This window comes from Micrasema longulum, unplaced genomic scaffold (genome assembly GCF_059751315.1).
Source record: "Micrasema longulum isolate JH-2025_06_02 unplaced genomic scaffold, ASM5975131v1 h1tg001845l, whole genome shotgun sequence".
NCBI classification, from domain to species: Eukaryota; Metazoa; Arthropoda; class Insecta; order Trichoptera; family Brachycentridae; genus Micrasema; species Micrasema longulum.
The window spans coordinates 73,249-100,807 of NW_028279019.1; the positions used below are offsets into that span (position 1 = coordinate 73,249).

At 32.5% G+C, this 27,559-nt stretch overlaps 1 protein-coding gene across 1 annotated transcript in view; it reads right to left on the minus strand.

The window, feature by feature from the left end:
* The window catches only part of LOC148273753 (uncharacterized), a gene marked incomplete at its 3' end in the record, with an annotated part of 79,989 nt that extends 52,649 nt beyond the window's left edge, over positions 1–27,340 (minus strand). The window contains exons 1-2 of the mRNA XM_088238252.1: positions 27,296–27,340; positions 18,484–18,637 (exon numbers count right to left, since the gene is read on the minus strand). Of these exons, the coding sequence (XP_088094378.1) occupies positions 18,484–18,637; positions 27,296–27,340 (199 nt within the window). The remainder of the gene's footprint in view (positions 1–18,483; positions 18,638–27,295) is intronic.
* Positions 27,341–27,559: the final 219 nt, after the last annotated feature.

Here is a 27,559-nt window from a genome sequence, read left to right on the forward strand (position 1 = left end):
ATGTTCTTTGGCATAACGTATAACACTAAATATACCGCTTTCATGATGCGTCCACTATATTCCAAGACAATACAATCATTCGAAGATATGGTTGACCAAAATGTGACATGGATCAATAATTACGATGTATACTTAGAAAGTTGGTTTAATAAAAGTAACACCAGGGGAATGCAAAAGTTGGTACCGACAGTTATTAGGGAAGAAAATGGAAAAAATATCGATAAATTAATAAAAACCAACAACAAGGGATGTATTTTTAAAGTCATGTCTGATAAATTCTTATTGGATGATGATGGCGTTGACAGCGGTTTCATCACAAAACAAATGCATTTCATCACACCGAGAATTATGATTCACTCGGTGGTTTTTGGGTTGAGAAAAAATTCTCCTTATAAGTGTTTTATTAACAAAAAAATTCAGTATTTGACTGAAACAGGTATATTAAATTACCATTTCAACGACTTGTTGAATAACACCCTGAAGAGTGTAGGAGAAACAAAAAATGATCTCGTTCCATTAAAAATGGAACAAATAGAAGGAGCAATGTACTTGCTAGCTGTTGGATTGTCGCTTGGAATATTTGCTTTTGTAGGAGAAATTATTTTTGATTGAATAGGCAAAACTTGATTTTGTTTAAATATATACGTAGAAATAAAAATTTATTCGTCTGTTTTGGGATTTATTACTAACATCTCCTCTCCTAAAATGTGTCACAAATTGCAATCTTCACATTTCTTTTTTTCATTGAATTTTTAATTTTTATGTTTTGATCTAAAAGAAATTTCATTTTACTTTCAAAACTTTTTTTTACATAAAATAACTGAAAAAAAAATATTTTTTCACTTTAAAATATGGTTTGTGTTATTTTGTCTTCAGCCTGTACTTCATTGGTCAGTAAATGGTACAAGATTTGTTCAAAATTTGGTCCAGTAAATATTGTATCGTAAATACACCGATTTGATGAAAAATGTGGTGAAATTCCAAAAGCATTGAACTCGTCCTGTTTTTTAACATATATCTGCGTGCGCACCCAAATGTAAAAATGTTATTGTTGGATGTAATCTGATAAAAAGTGTAATCATACGACTTTTGTGTTTTAAAACGTCGATCTTTTCAAATCACGCTATTAAAAATTTGTTGTATATAAAAATTGGATTGAAATATTTTTTAAAAGATATTTTTGAAAAAAAAATACTATAAATATTTTATATGGTAAAATATAATTTATTTTCCCGAGCAGATTACGCCTCTTGAAATTTTGATTAAACAATATATTGGGACTTATATAAAGACAAAATATCTAATTGGAAAATGTTCAATTGAAAACAATGAATTGAAAAGGAAAGTTATTAAAACAATAACTTTAATTTTGGTTTTAATAAAGAAATGCAAGCATTGTAAATTAATAAAAAAAAAGATTTTTTTCTTAAATTCTAGGTTAAATTATGCTTTCAATAAATAATCGTCAAGAAAATAGTTTAGATTACCTTTTTTGGCATTGTGTTTTTTGTCTTTTTTTAGGAAGAATATTTTGGTAAAAAATATTTACTTTCGACAGTACGTTTTTCGCAAAATTTTAATATTCATACCTTTTTTCCGTTGAATAACAGGTTGTAAAAACAAATTACTTTGACTTTGGAAACAAATGTAGAATTAAGGAATACTAGAAAATTTCTGTGATTTAAAATGATTGTATTTTTTTATATAAACCAAAATCGTCTTTTTTTGTTTAATGACTTTCCTGTTTAAGTTTAGTCTACATTTCAAAAGACGTAATCTGCATCTAGAAAAGTAATTTTATTTTACTCATATAAAACTTTTTACTATATTTTTCATCAAATACGTTCTATACGTTCATTCTACGGTGTAGAAAATTATTGTTATTATCTAATGTTTATTATTTTATATTGTAAGAACTTACTTATTGTCCTTATGGATAATGGAAGTAGATTGTACACTTTAACCGAGTAGTAGGCCAATCCTCTTTGACCGAAGGTTGTATTTTTTTTTTGCAGCATCAAGGTGGATTTTCTAGTAACTCTTGTATTTGTAACGGAAGGTAGAGAATAATGTTAACGTGCGTATAGTAACAAAGCTTTTAAATAAAGTTGTTTATACATACATTTTGTTAATTATACACTTGGTTAATTTAAGTAGATTTTAAAAATGCTTACATTAAGTATTACTCATTAATGCCAATCTATTAGGGCTTACTTAAGCCTGTTGATTGGCTTAAAAAAAAAGATCTTTGTGTAATGTAAAAAAGCTTTGATATAATGGCCCGAGATTTGGCACAGTAATTATTATTCAAAAAACTGTGCAAGAACAAGTTCTTGTGCAAGCACAAGACCTTGTACCATTTTATGCCCAACGTAAAACGGCCTTTAGACAAAGCCTTGTGTTTATGAAGCAGTTACCCGACTTTATTTCTAAGGTTACCCTGTTGGTGAGAATAACAATAGTCATTATCGTTACTCATCTACTTCAACAGGACTATTACCCCAGTCAGCGATTAGCTTCTTGCTTCTTGTCTCGGGACCGAAACCTGATCCTTGTGGGACACCACATAACGGTGCAGAGAGGAATCAGAAATTGTATTAGGCCAACCTTCGTCGAAAACGATAAAGACCTTCGCTTGTCCTTTATCCTCCCCATTAGACCCCCTTTTATTGCCTGTCCCGGGAATAAAATTTCCTTAACTAATTTTATTTAGGACGACAGAGCGTTAATGTAATTTACCCACGGCGAAGTTCACCACAAGAGAACAATACGTTTAATGGGGATTCGTTATTTACTGTTTGAAGACAAGATTTCTGATTTCCAGGAGACCGTTCTATTCATTAAGGGAATTGTCGATGAACAATGAACAAATGCTTGATTATTTAAAAAGCATCTTTGTTATACCAATTTTGTGAACTTTAAGAAGACAATTTTGATGTTGAGGTATTTGATCGTTGTTTTTGATCACTTTCTCGCAAAAACATCCCCAATACTGCGCAAAAAAGACAACTTCACGCAGGAAATATTATGCCTAAATAAAATCAACAATGTAGACTTTTAGTCGTCCCGTTTTCCACAAAACTAAATTGATTTCGTTTTCTTTGTTGAGAAATTAAATGAAACTTTCTGTGTTGGTACTTTTTGTATTTAAAAAAAATATTTTCTACATTATAGTTGTAAACCGTACGTTCGAAGACTTAGATAAGACTGAGCGCGTTTATTGATATTTGGATTGTCCTAGCTTCCATAAGAAACTATTCATTAAAAAAGCCGAACTACAGAGACACGCCAATGATAAATATCTATCGTGTGTAAAAAAATCAATGCTTAAATGCCGTAATCCAGGGAGAAAATACGGGAATAAGTTAGTATGAAGAAAAGTCAGATCGGGTTTCCTCTTAATGCACCATAATATTGTAATTATGCTCAAATTTTCATCACGATACTCTAATTGACTCTTTGTGTATATTTTTACTCTTACTTTATTTTAAGAAACATTGTAGAGGACAAAAAAATACATTGAATATATGATGGAATCAAAAATTTGGTTTCGAAAAGTAGAAAATTATTATAAGTTTCTTGACAAGATAATATAACTACTGCTTAAATGTAAATATAAAATGTTATATTGATGCTTATATTCGTGAAGATAATTTTTTTATTTTTTTATTTTTTAATTTCATTGATAAACTCTTACGGGTTACATACATTTAACAACATATTTATCCATTTGAAATTCACACTACTGTTAATGTTAATAATTTTGACGTCTTTTGTAAAGGTTGTCTGAGTCTTTTGCTTAGTTTTGTCTGGTAGTTTATTTTATAATTTCAGTCCATGGTTTATTAGTCTCGACTGTCCTTGTCTCGTTTTAGAATTGATATTTTTCTGATATTCTCGTATTGTGTCTATGTTAACGACAAATTTTAGTTCTTCGTCTACAATTACTTCATTGGCTAATTTATGAGTAAATTTTAAGGACTCTAGTTTAAAGAGTTCAGTTACATTAAATTGCTTAGTTTGTTGAAAAAGTTTTTCAATTGCTGTTAGATAGGGTAGGTCATAAAATAACTTTGGTATTTTATTTTGCTGTCTTTGTAGTCTGTTTATGTCATTTTGATTTCCTGTTCCCCATAGTAAAATATGATGGAACAAAAATTAAAACACACGATGTATATAATATTTTCACTCGGTCATTCGGGAATCCGATTGTATTTTTTACAACGTCTTACAATCCGCAGCGCCGCCGCGGAAGAGATTTTATTTTAGACCATTTTTTTATCGAATTCACATGCAGTTAATTGATCTGAATCATACTGCACTGATAAATGTCAGAGTCATCGTGGATTAATTAATTGGTGATGACATATTTATGATTTTACTCGACAGACGGTAACACGTTCAAGTTTTAAATTTATTCATAAAACAAAACCATAACCTGCTGTTGATGTTAAGAAATATATTCTTTTAATTAGGGAGAAATATAAACATCTTTCTTTCATCAAAAGATTTTATGGCCTTTATGTTTTAAGAAAGAAACCAGGCTGATTAACCTTGCTTTTTTATAAAAAATAATTTCAAAAGACTTTACAGTTTACTCAAAAGACTATTTGAAATATAACATCCGATGAAAATATCTAATATGAAGTGTTTACTTAAAAAATAACATTGACATATGAATACATAGACGTGGCCTATAGAGAAAAATATATAATATATATTCAATATATAATATATGTTTAATATCAATACATGTGCCAGCCAGGATTTGTAGACGGTACCACCTGTTTCATGTACCAATGAGTAAAACATGTTAAAAATGCTTTTTTTACGTAGGACTTTTTCAATGTACAATACAAAATTTAAAAATATAGATTACACAAACATCACTCTGTCAGATTTAAAATTTACACTAAAAATGTATTATGTAACTTAGTAGACATTATAATAATAAATATGTACATCTCCCCTCCCCTCCTTATCCTCTCTTCAAGCATTTTTGTCCTTATCCCGCCCAATTTACAGTAACTTAATGTTCTTAAAATAAATATTTAAAAAATCTTTGATTATTGAGTACATGAAAATAACATTTTTAAATATATAAATTGTATGTATTTATTTGATATGTAATATATTTTCTTTACTAACTTTGTATACTATGAAGAAATCTGTTATTAGTTCTGAGTTTATACACTATATCTGTTTGTTTACTAAAAATATGTATGTAGAACTGTTGATTTCCCTAATAAAATAAAAATACAATAAAATATTATATATATAAGGAGTGACACGAAAACGTACCCATAGCTACTGAGTTTGTTTATCAACACCAGGGCTGCATTCAACGATCATGCATATGCTACCAAAAATTGAAGAATAATCATTTTTGTTGCATATTTTTCTTTGTATTTTAATCTCAACAATCAACATTAGTCTTCGGTGGATCCCGATCAGACACGTTCTCTAAATTTCTTATGATTTGGACCCACTCACGTTTATTATATTAATCGTATTCCTATCAGTGCATCCCTGTAACTAAGAGCTTGTCCGGAAGGGGCAAATTTGCCGCGAAACGTTATGTGCGAATTCATTCGCACGTTAGCAAGATACTAGGCGCCAATACATTGCGTCCACAAGCGCCGCGCAAATTCAAAATACGCGCGTAAATCGCGTGCACTTCGCCAGACTCTCGACTCGTGCTTGATTCGCGATTACGTATTACGCACGGAAGAATCGCGGCGAATTCGCCCTTTCTGGACAAGCTCTAAGAAGAGCTTTGCAATTGCGCCACTAGGCGTAGTTTTACGTTTACAAAAAGTTATATTTACATTTGAATATTAATTGTTTTAAGCTTTGTAAATCATTCACTAAAAAATATTTATCAATGAAAAGTTAGGCAATTTTTTTCACAATGTTTATTCGAAAGGTTTTCTTACGCTTTCATGACACAAGCCTGCAATTTGGCTTCGATTTTCAACTTCACAAGACTAAATAAGCGTTGGGCATGACTGAGCGTTTGGGCATGAGTTAAGTGTCATAATTTTTTAGGGCTCAGGGCACGTCTGTGTGTAATTAAATATCAATGATCTCTTAGTTTCAAATTAATTTTGATTTGCAAATAAAAAAAAAATAATCAAAAAAACTGTGTTATGTTTCCGACAAATTATACAATTTACGTGTTACGATAGATTTTATTTATCAAATAAACTTACTAGCATCTTCTAATAAACGATGAAATTATTTTGCGATTTTCGTTTTAATTCCGCTGTTAAGTAAATGTATACCCACGTTTATTTATTTATTTTAACGGTTTAAAAATATACGGAGGTTCTTTGTTTCAGGTCCTGACTAGCTAGCAAAAATCTGTGTTTAGGCAGGACGTTCTTTTTTTACATGTGTTTTTTTTTCATTAAATGATGCTGAAAAAAAAAAAAAAGTAATAATACCAAATGATGAAAAGTAAATATAAATAAGAAAACATACCGATAATAATAAAAATTGAAGCACGAATATAAATTTGAAAATTTATCATAACAATAATTCAAAAATAAAACATAAATGAAAAACAGAAAACATTACGATAAAAATACATATTGAAGAATAAATATAAATTAGAAAATATACGATTAATGAAACGTAATAAATTAGAAAACATACTTATCATAATAAAAATAGAAGCATGAATATAAATTCGAAAATAAACTATTTATAATTTTAAAAAGGAATCTAAATGTAAATGCACATTAAAATAGAAAAATTAAAATAAATGAAAACATAAAAACATCAAAATATATATATATTTTTATTTTTTATTCATTTCTTAAGTTAGCTTATATTAAAACTAATATAAACTATTATGTAAATTTACATCATCTATATATTTACATTTCCTTACAGTAACTTATACATTTATTTTTAAATTCTTTCAAACACTTTTCATTCTTCATACATTCAGGCATCTCATCATACATTTTTAAACCCTTATACATCAAACAATTTTGCGACTCAGCTCTTTTCAATAATGGTAGTCTTATTTTATCCTTTTGTCTAGTAGCATATTCATGACAATTTTTGTTTAAGACAACTTTATCCTTAAAATATTTTGGTAATTTATCGTGAAAAAATTTATGTATAAATATCAACATATTAAATTTAAGTCTCCTTCTTACAGATAACCATTTTAGTTCATCTCTCATTTTTTTTACATTTATTTTTTTTTGTTTTTTTATAAATATAAATAAGAAAAATAAGGACTTATTTGACATGAAGAAAATATTTGACTATTAAAACCAACACAATTTTAGTCTTAGAAATAATTCAGAGGATATGAAAAGGTCACCTCCTTATTCACTTGCTCACCATTTTTTTATAAATATTGTAACAGACGCCTTTATGTCAAGGTCCAACATGTTAAAAACCCTAGGGCACAATACTGTGAAAACCCTCTGAAAAAAGGCAGTACCTCAAAAGGTACCCTAAAAGTTTATGCTCATTGCATGTCTTGTTTTAATATTTTGTTTTGTCCTAATTTTTACTAAAGATCAGAAATTTATTAGAACCTCCGTAACATAAAGTTGTCTGACAATTAGTAAACTTGTTGATTTAAATAGAGTATGAGAGAGATAGGTGGGTGGCAGTTTTATCATAATCTTAAATATTGTTTTTTGAAGAATGGCCAATGGCCTCAAAATTGCCTTCAAACAACCACCCCATCCAATTATTCTATATGATGCAACCGATCGAAACAGTGTAAAATATACCGATTTAATCGATCAGTAATCTAAAACACTTCTCAATGAGTAGAACACGTGTATCAGTTTTTGGAGTTTTTTAGTAGTCGTAGAAATGTGAATGGCTGTCAATCACAATTCCGAAATATTTTATTTCACGTACTCTTTAGAGAGAGAACAAGCATTTTGATAAGGATAAATGATAACCAATATAAATAGTATATTTTTAAGTCCATATTTTTTTCAATACAGTAATTACAGATTTTTTGATTGGTGTTGAATACGGGCACAAAATACGACAGGTTATCAAAAAGAGGAACAAAAACATGAACTTACATTGTGTTCGTTATTTTCACCAAAAACAGTAGCTTAATGAATACCGTTTTTATGTACACAAAGCCGAATCAATTACTTAAAATGGACTAAAACAATACATCCTGAAAGAACACCCTTGGCTATCAAACCACAAAGTGAATTAATCAAATGGTCAAACAGGCACAAACAAGCAAATAATACAACCCTTCAGCGAGCAATATGCGAGGGATGATTCCTATTATGGATTAAGTATATTAAAACCGATGTCGGTTAATTGTTTGGACAGTTTTTATTTGAATTTTGATTGAAATCAAGAGATTTAATTACACAAAGGATATTTTCACAATATACGTGTATACAAAATGGCGGCCTTATTAAAACAGTTTCAATCGTGGTCCCCAATATTTTTAACATTTTTCACCTTCAAATAAAGATAAGGGGTCTGTTGTCAACAATTATTTCAAGACACTGGCACTGATGATAACACGCAGAGGTAGATTGAACTCATTAAACATAATTTTTGTTTTACTTCAGGTCATTACTCTTTCAGGAAGTTTTTCTCAAATTATTGAAATTATGGGTTTTTTAGTTTATGATTGATAACATACACATGCCAAACAATTTTACCTGAAGTATAGAGTAATGACTCCAAAAAGCAAGTTAGCGTTTTCTATTGAATTCAATTTATGACATTCTGCGAAATACGAGATCAACGTCCTGCAGTTAATAAACATCGTCCCTACCATAGAGATATGAAGAACAAAGAAACGTAGCCTATAAAGAGACCACATGTCGCAGTCAACACCCAGTTCAGTCCAGTAAAGTTCAGACAGTCAGTCACTCAACATCAAGCATGTAGTTCAAGTGCAGTTACTTCAACCCATCAACGCCGCTAGGCTCGCGCTTCACAACCAAGTGCCGTATCTTATTTGTCACGTAATAAATACGCATTAAACAGCACCCTCGTGTCTTTTGTCAATATCTTACTGGAGCAGGAGCTCCAACCCTTAAACACAAAATCTTACAAGTTTTCTAAGACGTAGATTTAGTGCAAATTTAATTTGCATATTAAAAATACTTGACGATTTATTTTGTATCCGGACTACTCTCTTACAAACAACTCTCGATGTTCCCTCACATAGACTCATAAATAATGAAATCCTGTTGCTCGGTCATCATAACTAATTTTGGTTTCCATTCATCTCTACCTAAAATGATCAAACGCTGGCGAAAATCAGGATTTTAATTTTCTTAGGCATAAATTAGATAACAAATCAAAAATTAATAATGACATTAAATATTCAATTGATTGCTTGCACCTTTTATCAAACTAGATTCTACAATGTCTGTCCAATTTGCCTTTTGTTTATCCACTTATTGTTTCGTTGTATTTTTATTTTATTGTGCATTTTGTACATTTCGTTCTAATTTAATGTTATATTACCCCTGTCAAAACATTTATTCAAATAAAACACTTAATAAATTATCATTATCTTTACCACTATAATAATCAAATTATTTTCAATATACATGTATTATTGATCAACGCGTGTATGTAAGAAAAATGGCCCTGACTTAAATTAGGAAATTCCCAGCTAGTCACAACCAGAAACTTAATTTAAGTTCGGAAGTTAAAATTATTGATAGAAGTTTTTTGTAATTTATTATAGAAAAAAAAAGACGTGTGATACTTCAATCCACAAATTTGGAATATCCAGTGACTGGTTTTATTGCTTTCGCGATATCTTTGAAATCATCTCTGTTTTGTATAAATACATTGAATTTCTTTATAAATATACCGCTTTTGAAGATATCGCGAAAACGATGAAACCGGTCACTGGATATTCCAAATTTGTGGATTAAAGAATCACTCGTCTTTTATTTTCAATAACAAACTTAATTTGTAAAAACATAAAAATGCGGAATGTAAAATGTAAATCAATAAATGAACATAAGAATTTAGAAGCTGACCGAATCTTCTCGAAGAAACATATTAACTTGTTTACTTGAATTCGCCGGGAGAAATCTTCATGAAGAAGAATCCAGAATTGCCCAGCTCTATTTATTTTTGTATTTATTATATATACGGCCTAAACCAATTACAACAGTTACACGAAGAAACATTAATACAAGAAACTGAACAATGGAACATAAAACTATGCAGCAATGACTTCGTTTTAAAGTTTGTGTCTGATATTTATCCGTTTTTTTCTAAATGACCTTTAAATGTATATTTTTAAAATAAATTATATTAACAGTAATACATTAAAAAAAGAAAACAAACAAAATATACAGAGAACAAATCAATGACAGATATCCACAGAAATCCATAAAATACAAATAAATTGGTTTCTGTGTGCGTGTAAATACTCGTATGTTTTAGACGTTAGTTGTAACGGTAAGTGTTTTAGGGCGAGTAAGTAAGTAAGTGGTGGGTAAGTGTGTGAGAGGGTGGGTGAGTGGGTGTTATAATGGAACGAGGGTGGACATGTCTGTATATATTATCGCACTACTGTTGAAATTATATAAAATATGACAGATTATATATAAAATCAGATTATATTAACATTTTGGTGGTGTTGTTACCACCTTTATGTAGGCACCTAGTTGGTGGCCTAATTTTGTGATGTACAAAGTTATGTGGGTGCACAGAATGAGAGCAAGTAAAACAGGGTACTTACGTTTTACACAAAGATTTATTCACGAAACTAAACTACTGAAGCTAACACATTGAAAGAAGGATTCTAATAACTATATTAGGCAAAATAAAATGAAGTTGGTAAATCTAAATTGGCGGTAATTTTGTGCCTCGAAGACGCGTGCGGTGAGGTCGGAATCCGGTAGTTTTCTCCTAGCCGGTTTGGCCCGTTCGTACGCTCTACGTCGGCGTTCGGCAATGTTCGGCTCGTGCCGTCGTTGTCGACCCGCCACACAGCCCCCTTCCAAGTTTTGAAATCTGTTTTTCAAAACTGACGCTGTATCACCCTCCTGCCGCTACGCGTTGTGTATGCCGGTTGTTCTGTTGGTGTTTCCGTTTCTGCTGGACTGGCTCGTTCTTCCGCTGTCTGGAACGCCGGCTTGCACCTGTCCAGCGAAACCTTTTTATGTTCGCCATCCACGTCCAGTGTTACCGTCTTTTCCGCCCTGGTGATGACCTTGTAGGGCCCCTTGTAGTTCGGCATCAGGGGTTTGTACACTCTGTCGTCCCTCAGAAACAAGTGTGTGGCTCTCTTTAGTTCCGGGTGGATGAAAACGTTACCTTTATTGTGGTGCTCGACTGGCCTTGGTTTGACGTTTTGCATGAAATTTACCAGTTGCCTAGTGTAGGAGTCCGGGTCAATGTAGTCGTTCGTCTGCTCCAGGATGTCTGCTGGTAACTTTAGTTTGCACCCATACAGCATCTCTGCTACTGAGTGCTCTGCATTCGTGCGCAGTGTGGCCCTCAGTCCGAGTAGTATGGTGCTGATCGATTTTGTCCACGGAACAGGGTGGTGAGCTTTAATGGCCGTCTTCAGCGTTCTATGAAATCGCTCGATCATGCCATTACTTTGTGGATGGTAAGGCGTCGTGTTGGAGTGTGCTATGCCTGATCTGGAACAAAACAAGTTAAAGTCCGTAGACATGAATTGCCTACCCTGATCAGTTATAATTTTCTCCGGTACGCCGTATCTCGCAATCCAGTTGTCCCAGATGGCTCTGATGATTGTGTGGGTCTGGATATCTGCGATAGGGATTACTTCCGCCCATCGAGTGTATCGGTCGATACATGTGAGGCAGTACCTCAGTCCCTCTGATGGTGGAAAAGGTCCGATGAGGTCGACATGGACCACGCAGAATTTCTGTCTCGGCATGTCGATCTTGATGATCGGTGTCCTCGTGTGTTTGTTGACTTTGCTCTTCTGACAGGGTATGCAGGCCTTCGTCCATGCTGCGCAGTCTGCTTTCATATTTTTCCAGACGCCTCTTTGACTGATGGTCTTGGTCGTGGCGTCGGCTCCTGCATGGTTGAGGTTATGCACTTGGTTGAAGAAAGATCTCTGTAGCGTTTTTGGGATGTACGGTCGCATGTTGCCTTTGTTGAGATCGAAGACGATTTCTTGTCCCTGCATGTTGGTTTTGATCAGGTTCAGAGCAGTGTTCTTGTCGTCCAAGAGTGCGAGTAGTTCGTTGTCCTGCCTTTGTTCTTTATGGATCTTTTCGAACGATATGTTTGCCTCTTGTTCGATCATGTCGATTCTTGATAAGGTATCGGCGACGACGTTGTCTTCTCCTTTTATGTATTTGATGTCCGTGCTGAACTGTGAGATGTAGTCTAGATATCTGAGTTGTCTGGGGCTTTCTTTGTCGTGACTTTTCCTTCTAAACACGAATTGTAGTGGTTTATGGTCCGTGTATATACAGAATTCTCTGCCCTCCAGATAATGTTGAAAGTACCTTACAGTCTCAAAAATGGCTAGTAGTTCCCTGTCGTACGTACTATATGAACACTGAGCCTTGTTCAACTTTTTTGAGAAGAAACTTATCGGTTTGTAGTTGATGCCGTCTGTGGTTTGTTGTAGCACGCCTCCGATTGCGTAATCTGAGGCGTCTGTCCACACTGACATCTTGCTGCTTTCCTCTGGGTAGCTAAGCTTAGTGGCGTTGATCAGCGAGTTCTTGACCTCTTCGAAATCGTGTGTAGTGACTTCGTTCCACTCTACTTTTCTGTTGTCATTCTTTTTTGCTCCCTTGAGGTAATCGTGTAGTCGTATCAATTTGTGTGCTGCTCGTGGTATGAATCTTCGGTAGAAGTTTCCCATGGCCAAGAATCTTCTCAACTGCTTAATGGTTTCTGGCTTGTTGAGGTTCGTGATGGCTTCCACTTTTGTTGGCGAGGGTCCGATGCCTTCAGCCGAAATTTCATAACCAAGAAATAACAGTGTTTTCTTGGCAAACTCGCATTTAGATGGGTTTACCACCATTCCATGATCTTGAAGTCGCTGGAACAAAGCTTTTAAGTGTTCCACATGTGTTTCTTCGTCTGGTGAAGCGATCAATATATCGTCGATATATGCGTGTACTCCTTCTAGACCTCTTGTGACTTCGTTGATGTGACGTTGGAATGTTTGTGCAGCGCATGATAGTCCGAATGGCATTCTTACAAATTCAAATAACCCGAATGGTGTGGTTATAGCTGTCTTTTTAATGTCAGTTTCATTAATTGGAATTTGGTGATATGCTCGTTGTAAGTCAATTTTGGAAAAAATTTTACAGTTAAATAAGTCATTGCATATATCGTGGATATGTGGCAAGGAATAACGATCAGGTACCGTCTGTGCGTTTAAGCTACGGTAATCGCCACAAGGGCGATAAGTACCATCGCTCTTCTTCACCATATGCAATGGAGAGGCCCACTCACTCTTGGAGGGTCTACAAATACCTTGAGCCACCATGTGATCGAACTCTTGCTTCGCCTGCCTCAGTAGTTCTGGGGACAGCCGACGAGTCTTACACATAACGGGTTTGCCACGGGTATCTATATGGTGGATTGTGTTGTGTTTATCCAGCCCTGCGTATGGTTTATTGATATCTACTAGTTGTGGATACTTCAATATGAGTGAGTGGTAAATGTTGGTTTTGTCTGTTAATGATATGGAACATGTTATGTTGTTGTTTGTGGAGATGTCAAATGCTCTGACTATCTTGCCGTTTGTATTGTCTACTAACCGTTTGTTCCTAACATCTACTAACAGGTGGAAGTTGTGGAGAAAATCTGCTCCTATAATAGGGCGTGTCGTATCCGCTATTATAAACTTCCATGTAAACATTTGTTTACATCCCAGATTCAGTGTTACCGTGGTAACTCCGAAATTCTGGATCGTAGTCCCGTTCGCTGCATAGAGAATTAGCTTAGACTTTTCTCCATGGCGTTTGTGTAAAGATCTAGGAATTAATGATATTTCCGATCCGGAGTCAACGAGGTATGACACACCGGTATCACGATCTTTAACAAAGAGACGTGTTGTGTTGGTTGAATCAGCCGCCTCCGCTATGATTCGACCATCTAGTTTTTTGAAGCTAGATGCGGTTTAAATTCACATGGTGTGACGCATTTCTTAGCTTGATCGCCAAATTTTGTGTGGAAGTAACAAAGAATAGTTTTCTTGTTATTTCCGTTGGCCCTATAGCTTGTTTTGTTGAAATTGTTGTTGTATTTGTTGTTATTGAAATTGTTACTGCTGTTACTTGTTGTGTGTTTGAATCTATTGTTATTGTTGTTGTGACTATGCTGTTTGTTGATTGTGTGAAATAAACTCTCTACCTTATGGGTTAGAGCTTGTACGGACTGTTCTAAACTACAAATGTTATTTTTATTGTTGGTACCTACTACCGCTACATTATCCTGTGTGTACACCTGTATTAGGCGATCTGCTATCGTCGCTTGCCTATCCCAGTCATCTTCGCTTATGGCTAAATGCGCTTGGATCGTCTTGGGCAGTTGTTGTATCCACAAGTATTGCAACGTCGTTTCGTCTATTTGTAAACCTATTGCTAGCGTCCGCATCTCTCTAAGTAGGCTGGATGGGTTTCGATCCCCAAGCTGTAAGGAAGAAAACAGTTTTTCTCTCCTTCTGTCCTGTGGACAGCCCATGCGTTGGATTATAGCTTCCTTCAGCCTCGTATATTTTGCTCGGTTCGGTTCCATGAGTAAAATATCTGAAACTTGTTCTATGTGCGTTTGTTCGAGTTTTGACACTAAGTGACTATAACGTGCGTCTTCTGAAACTATGTTTGCCAACTCGAATTGTGCTTCTATCTGTTTAAACCAAAGTTCGATGTTGTTCACCCATAGCTGTGGTAGTTTAACGCTAATCCTATCCGTGTGGAACATGTTGTTTGCTGTGTTGATATTTGTCAAGTCAGTGTTGTCCTTGTTAGCCATTGTTTACAGTTTAAAAATATTCGTTTTTAAAAAAAAATTCAGAAAAATGTATGTAATAATGATTACAGTATAAGTTAAAATATTGAAATAAAAGTATTCAATAATGAGTGTAGTTGTATTAAAAAGTTAAGTTTAAATTATTAGATTTAAATTTAAATTTAAATTTAAATTTCAAACAAAAATATTTATTTTTTAAATGTCAGAGTCACTATTTGTTATGTATGTACTGTGCAAGTTATAGAAAAGAAAATTAAAAACAGAAAATTTAAATAATTATTTTACCATACGGCGGAACACATTTTCCAACTATTAGGTATTTGTATTCTCCAAGCCTGAGTGGTCCCCTCAATATTAATATTCCTTTTGATTGTCCGTTGTACAATATATCAAGTTTAAAAATGTTTATGGTAAAACTTCAAATCTGTAACACATAATAACATGCATAGCCTAGGTTAAAAATATAAACATATATAGTACAGTCACACAATATAATGTATATAGAAAAAAAGTATGGATACTAATGTCCACGTACTAAGTTAAACATTCGTCGGCTTAGCCGCCCGAATATCTGTTTGTTTGATAGTTTCAAGTTGTTTACAAAAATAAAATTTTACAAATTGCAAGTATTGTGAACGACTGCGCCAGCTGAAAAATATTTCCGATAGATTTCGCTGGTAAAAAAAAAACTTACTCCCGCAGTGCGTTCACAAGGAGAAAACTTTCGGATGCCTACGTCACGCTTGTCTCGCCATATAATATTTGTCAAAAATAATTATGTACCGGATTTTTGAAAAAAAAAAAAAAAAAAAAAATTTAAGAACTATAAATAACAATTATTTTCCGGTACCCTGTAAGTACCTCTACTCAATCTGGCACCCTATGTAAATGTTCGTGTGAATTGTTTGTGTGTTCGACTCAAGAAAAATAAAAAAAATAAAATTTATATGTGTTGTAGGAATGTATTACTCGGCGTGCGATTTTTGGTGAGCGAGTCGCTCGAACGTATTATATTATGTTTGTTTATAATAATTTTAGTTAAATTATGAATCACCTGTTTGAATTAATCCCGGCCGAGTAATATTGTTAAGAAATTAATCACAGTTTAATCAATTCACTAGTTACATTAATTACATTTACATTAGTTACATTTACATTGAAGATTGTTACCGACAGAAAAATTCACTCGATTCGCTCGGTCTTTGAAAAATCTAATTCTATTATATATTATAATTATTATAATATAATTCTATTATACTAAATTAATTAACCTTACAATAAGTTAACCTTGAAATAGATTAACCTTGATTAATTACAAATAAATTAAAAGTGCAATCAAATTAAAAATGAAATTTTAAATTTTTCATGTACCGACCGAAAAAAAGTAATTGTTGTACAATTTTGTCAAGCGAAGATATTTCTGTCTGAAATTTTGCGCAATTTTTATGGAATTTGAATGGGGTCACCGTGATTGATTGTTTAATGTTGTGTTTTCGTGTTCAAACGTCGGGGTATACCACTTTGGTGGTGTTGTTACCACCTTTATGTAGGCACCTAGTTGGTGGCCTAATTTTGTGATGTACAAAGTTATGTGGGTGCACAGAATGAGAGCAAGTAAAACAGGGTACTTACGTTTTACACAAAGATTTATTCACGAAACTAAACTACTGAAGCTAACACATTGAAAGAAGGATTCTAATAACTATATTAGGCAAAATAAAATGAAGTTGGTAAATCTAAATTGGCGGTAATTTTGTGCCTCGAAGACGCGTGCGGTGAGGTCGGAATCCGGTAGTTTTCTCCTAGCCGGTTTGGCCCGTTCGTACGCTCTACGTCGGCGTTCGGCAATGTTCGGCTCGTGCCGTCGTTGTCGACCCGCCACAACATAAAATGGGGAAATAACTAAATATCAGAGAAAGATGTCATGATTTAAACATTAATTTATTACAATCAAAGAGATCAATAATGGGAAATTTCAAATTATACTCACGAGTTACACGTATAAGTGAAGAGTTCTGGGATAGTTCGTACGAACAGATGGCACTTGAAATAGAGATATGGTATGGATGGAGTTTTTAATACAATACTAATATATTAAAGTTCATAGTGAATATAATATAAGTATGAAGTACGTACACCTTATTTAGGATGTGATTTCGTTTTTTACATTCTAATATCAACCAATATTTTTTTTTTTTTCTAAGAAAAAATTCACTAATTTTGATTTAATGTTAATGACTTTTAGCATTAAGTTACGCAGTTTACACTCGCGACTGAATCTTAAATGCTGAGAGCACACCGCTTGTTTCCGTTTTCATTTGTTGTAAAAGACATTTTTCTGCACTTATTTCAGATTATTGCAGATATTTCTTGATTCTATTTTCTACAAAGTTGGCAGATAAGAAGATAAGAAGAAAAGAAATAGTATACAAGTTAAAAATATTGAAACAATTTGCCGGTTGTGAAGATTCCTACTTAGGTGAAAGCGCTCATTGGTCAAAGGAAATAAAATGAAACATAACCGAGGAATTTATACTAATATTTTTTTCAAAATAAAATACTTTGGAGACTTTAGTGCGAGACATTGGCCCTGTGTGAGAGAGTAAAAATAAAACATATCTTTTTTCCCCATGCTTCGCTCTCGTTTACAATATTATTTACTATTATTCAAATATCAATTTCGATATCGTATTTAAATATAAAATGTTTTCTCTCTTTGTACACGTTATGAAAATTTGTTTGTTTGATTGTACTACTTAATATTAATCGTACTTTTGGGGAAAATTTACATCGACTCTTTTTACAATTCATGTTTATGTTGCTTTTATATTATGTGTGCATTTAATGTAAAATTAGTTGTTATATTCCCAAAACAAAATAAATAAATGTTTTTATCAAAAGTGTGAAAAAAAAAATTAAAACCAGGTAAAACATATTTTTAAAATTTCCTTTTTTAGGTATTTGATGAGAGGTTTTTTAAAAAAATCAAACAAGTATGGGACAGAACAAATAACACAATACGGTTTAATCCGTAGGCATCGATCCAAAACCAGTAAACGCATAAAAAATTCCGTGTTAAAGTGAATTTGAATTATTTAAAAATAAAAAAAATATTCCACTGAGTTTAGAATAATCATAACTTTTAAAAATATTTTTAAAACTATAATTTTTACGAAAATTTTTTCAGAGTTGTGTTTTCATACTATTGAGTTTATATTTACATTTCATATAAAATAAAGCATAACAAACGTTAAATATAAAAAAGGATTCGTAAAAATGAACCGAAATGGAATATTTTATTAGATTTGAGATTTAGGATGAAAATTCAGAGGATTCGGTCGGATACTTGTGAGTCAATTATTTTGAATGGAGACTAAAAAAAATATTGCAAAATAAGATTATTAAAAAATGGTGACAATTTTCTGCATCTGATATAGAACCACTTTACTGAACAAATATAAATATTTTTTTCTCAGATCCTAACAAAAAAATATGTTTTAATTATTCTCAAATTCTTACCGTAAGGACATAGGCACTGATATGTGGCTCCATCATGTCCCTGGGAGATGTCCACACATATTCCGTTGTTAGTGCAAGGAGAAGGAAAGCAAGCATCCTGTTCCTCACAGTGAGGACCCACGAATCCAGGACAACACTGACACTCGTATCCCTCCTGTAACAAAGAAAGGGGAATTTTAAAGACAGTTCATAAATTATCACTTATAGTTTAAGAGATTATCCATAAATTTTTACTTTTAAATTTAAGAGATTGTTCATAAATATTGTTACTTATATTGGGTTTATAGTCCATTGATCGATGAAACATACACGCGCTTAATAATTTCTCCTGAAATATAGGGTAACCACTACAAGAAAAAACTTAGCTTTTTCTAATGAATTCAATACAATAAATTTTAGAGATTTATTGTTACTTATAAATTTAAGACATTTTTCATAAATTGTTACTTATAAATTTAAACAGATTTTTTAAAAACAATTACCTAAATTTATATTTTAAGTATGTCCAAATTTTTGTAGACCTCCTTTTCCTCCCCTAGTATTATGATTTACATGCCAATCTTAAACTACTAAATATGGATAACTTCTCATGGTCAGGGGGTGAAATCCAGTTTTCGTCTACAAAAATTTGGACTTACTAAAAATATTGTTGATTCAATTTTAAATTTATTTATTTCTGACTTTCTGGATTTTGTGAAATCCAAATTAAATAAACTTATAATGGTTTTTTAATGTTTTAACACGTTCACTCTGATTTCATCCTTCCTTTGCCAGTTCCATATTTTACTTCCATACTTAGGTGCACTGCCAGTTTAGCTTCAACTGACACATTTTTATTAGCAATTACTGTGCTAAGTTTGCCGTTCATTTTATTGCCCGCATTCACTTTCCTTTCAACGTCTTAAGCTAGGGTTTCCTAGGACAGCGGTGCCCGTATTTTAACGGCCGTAGTAAACGGTGATGCGGTAGACAGTCGTCGTAACGTCAACTAGAGAGTGGTTTCCTAGTGAAACGGTGTTAAATGGTGTTGATAACACAGTTTTCCTAGGAAATCACACTCTAGTCACCGTTACGACGGTTATCCACTGATCACCGTTCCCTACGGCCGTTAAAATACGGGCACCGCTGTCCTAGGAAACCCTGGCTTTATCCTACTCTTACATCTGTTGAAAACATGCTTTCCGGATGAAAAAATCTTCTCCTTGTTCAAGATATTCGTTGTTTATACTCGTATTTATTATGCAATCAGTAATCTCACTTCCCTTTCAAATACCATCACTTTTGACTAACTTTCGTTTATCACCAATTAGCTCTCCACGTATACATCATCCATTCTAGAGACTATGTTTCAAATCCTCCTTGCTGATTGCTAGAATAACTGCGTCATCAGAGTACAGCAAATAACTGACTGCAACATTATTAACTTTTGCTCCAATACCCATACATTCCATTTCTTTTATACAGTTGTCCATGTATATTTTAAACAGCTATGGTGACATTACACATCGCTTTATCACGTCTTTTGCGATTGCAAACCACGATGCAAATCCCCCATCAACTCTTACACACTGGACTTTCCTCATAGAGGGATGATACTGCTCGTTTAAATCTATTGTTTACTCCATACTTTTCCAACACTCCCTACAATTTTATTCTATCAACTTTACCATACGCTTTTTGCAAATCAACAAATGCGCAAAACTGAAAGAATAAAGATAGAACGTTAGTCTTATACATTTTTAGAATGAAAAAAATATCGTTAGTAAGTATGCTTTTATTTTTTTAATATTACACACACACGTCAATTTAAAAAAATACTTAATAGAAATTAATACATAATACAAAATTTGTAAATAATTTAATAATACAGCTGAGTAGCCAAACATATATTTCCTAAATAAGGAAATATCACATACTACGAATACCGATTAAAATATATTAAATGGATTTAGATAACTAACGGCAGTAGCCAATTTGTACAAAATACAAAGCTATATAATAAAAAGAATACATAGTTAATTGTTGTGGTTAAACTCAGGAAAAGTAATTATATGAGTAATTATATGAGTATATTATACAAACAGACTGAACATCTGGTTCATCGGTTATTGTTGTAAAGTCAGTAGTACTTACTTCATATGTACATCCGAATGAGCATGAACCCATCTAGGTAGCAAGTATGACTGCTTGTTCATATAATGCTTCAGGGGTCTAAAACTAATTATTTTATTCATTATTTCTCAAAATTTCAAAATCAATATGGATATTGGGAAGAAAGTTTTCATACATAACTTTGATTTTTTAAAATTAAATAATGAAAAAATGTAGATGTTCAAATAAAGGCAGAATAGTAAATGTTTAAGTAGTAATTCGGCCAGATGAATCTCACCCCCATGTACATAGGTCAACAGATGGAAGAGTTGAGGAAATGTGGATACTTTAACAAAGGCACAATGGTAAATGTTACCAATACCAATGTTAAACCAGCCAATGACAGATCATAAGTCCTTTGAATACCTGGACTCCTACATTTCCTTCTTTAAAATGTTCTACATCTCTCTTGTTATATATTAATATTGATAACTCCCAACGGGATTGAATCCAGTTCTCGTATTCAAGAATTTGGACAAACTCATAATATTGTTAATATGTATTATTTATTATTAATATTTTGAGTATTTACTTTGTAGTTAAACATTTTAATAAATGTCATCAAATATTTGTAGATAACCACTTACTGACTTTTCTATGTCTACCGGTTTCGAGACGTACCGAAACCGGACGTACCGATTGACTTTTTTAATTGAAAATTAACCAATCGGGTAACCCCAACCCCACCTCTACCCTCTCCTCTCTCTCAAATCCCCACCAATTCATCATGAACGATTAAATATTTTTTAACTAAGCTTACTGCATGCTTTGACATGATGGAGTTCACATCTCTATAAATCTGTATGAGACTTATGTATTTTTGGGATTACTATATATTTACTACAGTGATGCTGAAGGTGGAGGTGTATTTTAGTATTTACATGTTGGTGTAGTGAGTGTCCTGACGAAGAGACGGGTACGTTTCGAAACCGGTAGACTTAAAAAGTCGGTAAGTGGTTATACACTAATATTTACCAACATGAATTGTTGATACAATTATTAAGATTAAAAATATATAAAATAGTAAATGTCTTAAAAATTCAGAACGTTGTTCATTGGCACGAAATTCTAATTCACTTATTGACACAATAATAATTAAATTGGATTTTTCGAGCCTCCTACTAGGCACTTTTCCTAATAAATCTATTTGCCAAAAAAGCTGTACGTGATATAATTTGTAAACGAAAAACCGTGTTTTAAAATTGAATACAGGAATAAGTATTTTACATTTAGTAAATATTTCATGAGGACATGACAGTTTTCAGGAATGTTCCCATTTTCATATATCAAACTTGGCAAAGACTTGGCAGATATGAATATTAAATTAACAGTTCGTTTTCAAATGGGTTGGCCGAGTTCACTAATGGGCCAGTTTTTCAATAAGGTAGTGAAAATAACAAACAACTTGACTGCATAAAGACAAAAAAACTAGTTTGTAATATTTATAATTTAAGGGTTTTTTTTAAACAAAAGTCACAGATTTTTTTCAAAAATTCTGGTTGATTTTATTGACATCAATCTATTAAATCTTAAGAAAATACCATTAATTAGTTTTGAGTAAAATTTGGTAAGATTTCGTTTTTTACTGACAATTTATTCAAATTAATGGTTATTATTTTAATCCCCGAAAAAAAGGAAATTTATTTCTAAAATTAAATAAGTTATTTAAAATGATGATCCCCATAGTAGATTGACATGCATGTTTTAAGATTAGATGTTTCTAGTTCCCACAAGACATATATCCAATAAAATTATCCCCAAAAATGTGTCATCATCATCATCATTTACCTATCCGCACCCGGTGGTGCATAGGGCACTGCATTGGCTAAGCGAATGAAGCGTTCCTGGATCATTTGTTACATAAAGATAAAGGGATCAGTCTAACGCTTCAGGTGGCAGTCCATGGACTGTGAAATATTGTTGTTTATTTATTAACATTTTCTGAGGATTGAACCCGAGATCTCTTGCATGGTGAGCAAACGCGCTGACCATTAGACCACGAGGCGAACAAAAATTTCAATAAGTCTTTGATTATCGTAAGTCAGTTACTTGATTTCTTCTATTACTTCTTCCATACTTTCTAAAAATGTATTTTGTCTTTCTACTTGGTGCTAAATATGATGAGGAAGTTCAGTGCTACGGATAAGTGGATACACACGGTAAGAAATAAAGCATTTAATTAAATGGCAAAGTTTCTCTAAAACTTATGAAAAAATTAACAAAACAATGGCGCCACAAGTTCTTCTAAATATAAATAAACCAATGATAGTGGGTTGTGCCAGATTTACAGTTTCCGGAAAACTTAATCACTAATCAAGAAGACTCGCGAGGAGTAATTAAGAAAACAGAACATTTAAAAAAGTTGCTTAGCGATGATAATACGATAAATAAAAATATACGAGTATGTATTTTGGCTTAGTTTGATAGTCTATCAAAAAATAAATTAATTTAAAACAAAACAACTAAACTTTCCCGTTCCTCTTTTTGTATATCTATATTATTTTTGATTTTCCAAAAATAAATAAATTGGAATAACCCACAAAGCCTCTATTTTAGAGACTTGTCAGCGGGTGAGAAAGATGAGACGTCAAAGGAAGTTTTGAAAAAAACACCCAAACCAGTATTCCAGAAATACTCTTTCTGGCAATTGACGGGAATCAAATCCACGATGCCAATTTCACAGTCAAACGTCTAACCAACGGTGCCACAGCGCCTGTCTTGATATAATACTTAGTATATTTTTCTTGTTTTTTACCGACATTTTTATTTTCCATGAGTTTGAATCCAGTAAACTCACAGGGCCTTATTTATAAACCTGGTATAAAGTTACGCCTAGACATAGTGGTAATGGGAATACCATCGTTATTATAGTGGAAAAATACCATCCTCATTCTACCACTATGCCTAGGAGTAACGTTATACCAGGTTTCTATGTAATGACCAATATTTATTATCCTCAGAACCGGCTCTTGTCTAGTTAGATAACGAATTAATTGTGGATTGCAAGTGTTAAAGAAATAAAAAATATGTATCGTTTATTGTATTTTTTTATCTTTGTTTGTTTTTCTCTCTTAAATATATATAAATATGTAAATTGTTAATATAAATAGTTCAAAACATGTATTCTTTCGTTTTTCAGCATCAACACATACTCACACACACAAGTAACAAATTTATGCTTTAATTGGAATACAACTAAAACGACATTTTAAACCTAAAACTATTCTACCTTTTTTGATATTTTGATATGTTTGATATGTCCGTTACCTTTATAAAATATAAAAATAAAATAAAAAAAATAAACAACGATTGAATAACTAGGCCTTCGAGTAAAACACTCATAACTTGCTATTACAAACGAGAGCCTTTTTCCTGCATATTCAGTTTACATTGGACATTAAACCACCAAAAAAATATACCCTAGGGAGTTTAAATAAATAAATGGATCTGTTTCAGGCCTCGAGCCAAGGCTATTTCAGTCCCGCTAAAGCCTCCAACACAGTCACTTATAATATTATTTACACCACTGTAAATAATACCGACAACTACCGAGTGACGCTGTTCCTTTGTCTCGGTTCATTGTTTTTATTTTACTTCTTCAATGCGGAGGTTTTAATTAGAAAACAACGTTTAATGTGTATTCTCAAAGGATAAACGCCATTTTATGTTTAAGAGTTTCATTAAAACTGAAGCCTTCGAAAATGTTTTCTTTATCATGATTCACTGTAACTAAAGTTTTTTTTCCCTTGACCTACGAATTGGTTTTTTCAATGGAGTCGTTTTGTGTTGAAATAGGGCCGGCCCAGCTTGAAAAATTACGTTCATTTACGTCAAAACGAATGTTCATCTACTCTGACTAGCTGTTATATCCGAAAATAAATAGTTTTAATTGATTAAAGGAAGAATTATTTTTTAAATTAAAATAAAAACACTATGTTTTAAGCCCTTTATTTTAATTTGTTTACTGGTCGGTTTTAGAGCTAAGCTTGCTTTTTAATCAAAGTTTTTTTTTTTTAAATATTTTTTTGTTTTTTATAATACACATAAGAAATAAAACAGAGTATACGAAAAATAAAGGATAATTACATGGCAATGATATAAATATTAACAGTAAAAATAGTAAACAAGAAAATACCACAAAGGCATGGCCTGTTCGTGGGTATACAAGAAATTTTAATGAATTTTTGCTCCTATAATAAAAAGATATGTATAATATTTTTGTGTTATATAAGAAAGAGAAAAGAAAATATTATATTAAAGATTAGAAGGTACTTTTAAATAATATGGTATGATTGAGAATAAAATATAAATAACTTTTTATAATTTTAACAGTATATTGAAGTTAAGAAATCAAGTCTCTATGTCAATCAGTATTTTATGTTAGAGAAAGTATTTAGTGGGGGGGTTAAAATTCGATCATTTGCATTTGTTTTTTTTGTTTTATTAATTGGGGATATCAATATCCATAGAAACACATGAAATTTGAATGAATCGTTTTTTTGTGTATGTAAATGTGTTTCAGACATTAGTTGTGAAGGTTAGTGAGTGTGTAAGTGTGTGAAAAGGTGCAAATAAGTGTGTATATTATTGCACAAGTGTCAAAAAGATGTAAAATATGAAAGAAGAGGCATAAAATAAGATTTTCTTTATATGAAATTGAGAAACTACCAAGTATAAGAGAAAACGTGTGTTTTAAAAGCACCACTTCCTTAGTTTAGAATATTTAAATTACCCAGGAGTGGACTATAGAATTTATTGTTTATTTTATAGGATATATATATGAGTCTGCGTATAAATGCTTACATTTTTGTACGTCAGTTTATGTCTATGTACTGATGTGAATTTGTACCTGCGTTCGTGCTAACTGAATAATTCAGTATACCCTAGCACAAGCAATGTATTTATTCGTTTTTTCTTATATATTATGTTTGTTTGCACTATAGACACATTTACTATCAATTTTTAAAAAAACAAATAAAAATCAATCTTATTTTGAATAAAGTAGAAAATGTTTATTATTATGTAAAAAAACGTAACCACAAGACTTTGTATATGTAACTTTGTAAGTTGATTGTTTTGTAGTATCTAACTGATAGAACATTAAAATATTCATAAAAATATTATGATGACTCAATAAACAGCAAGTCTGATGTGAGAATTTAATATGCATTTTGGGGAATGTAGAGTTTTCAGCGGTTGTAATGTATTTTAGAATCTAATAAACGGAGTGGTGCTAAATTTCACCGAATGAGGGGAAACAAAAGAACGACGAAAAACGAGAAAGAAAAAAATATCAGATGAGAAAGGAGATAAACAATTCTACTTAGATATGAACCACCCCACCAGAAGAGTAAGTGGAGCCATCCAATTTCATGAGTTTTCAAGATGGTAGATTTTTCTGCATTAGCAAAAAACTTTTAATTATTGTTCTCGGGTGAAAATTCAAAACCGGAGCATATTCGATCCCAAGGAAAAATGAAGATTTTTTAAAACTTTTTATTTCAATAAAAGATAAACTTCTTTCTCAAAAGTTTTTTTTAAATAACTGTCTCGCTAACGACTGTTGGGACAGAAGCCATGAAATGCTGTTAATTAAAAATGTTTTCAAAGTTTTTACAGTTTTCTTCCCAGTTTGATGGCTGCGATAAATTACTTTTGATTCCACGATTCTTTAATCATCCTTTTCCCGCTGGAAACAAACAAAAAAGAGGCCAAACTTTTCTCGTAAAAACTACGGTTTTACGTTTTACGTCTGGCCATGGAAACCCCGAAGGCCGTGAAACAAATTATGTAATAGCTTTTCTATTCCACTCTGTAAATCAAAAAGAAACTCGCAGACTATTGTAGTTAAGTGGTCAAGTTTATTATGAGAATTAAAACTACAAAAAGATAAAATGAAAATCACGATTTCAAAATAAAATTCAATCTTTTTTATGCTAAACAATGAGTAAATTGTCAGGCCTCTTCCAATGAAAAACAAGTGTGAAGAAGTTCTTTAATAAGACCACAGTAGATTTAGTAGACCACAGTACTGTTAAACAAGTGTGAAGAAGTTCTTTAATAAGACCACAGTAGATTTTTCCGGCAGATCATGTTATTCTTATTCTTATTCCTAAAGGTAGAGGTCAGTGCCACCCATGATCCTGACGTCACTGCAACCTGTGAAGGTATATTGTGACGGGTTTCCGTAAATAATTCTCGCCCTCCGAGCCTAGGTATTTAAAGTGCCAGGCTATTGTGTGGAAGGCGAGAGTTCTCATTTTGCTAAATCTCTCCCTCCAAGCTCAGATCCAAAAAATATCGGACTATAAGGTAGAGAGCAAGCTCTTCAACATTATCAGGTTTAACAAGTGGTTTCTAAGAATAAGGTTTTTTTTCTTCCTTTATGGTGTAAAGCATCACATTTTCAAATAATGTGTAAAGGTGTTTTCTTATCTGTACCGCAAAACCTTCACCTAGAAGTTACGGAAAGGTTCACTCTTAACAAGGCGTTTGTCCAATCTGTAGTGCTCTGTAAAGCCTTTAGTGATAACGCTCACTTTATTTCGGCCAGATCATCTTATTGCAGTACAAAATTTAAGCCTTTTGACGAGTATCATGTCCTCGATAGTCCAAACCCCAGCTTATTTGAACACTTCTATGATCCGAACAATCCCCTTACCTCTTTGAAACCACTGTAGCCGTTGTTATTTGAATCAGATGACATTTCCAGTGAAGATGCCGAAGATTTTGATGCAATCATTTAGTCTTTTTCAAAACAAAGGCGTTTCAGAAGTAGAGATTAAGAATTTCTTGATGAAAAATGCTGATATTGATTGTCTGAAGCCTTTAACTGTTGAAGACATAGTAAAAAAAGCTAAAAATGATTTTGACAGCCAATATGAAAAATAATTAGAGACATTGGAAATAATTGCAAGAATTCCAT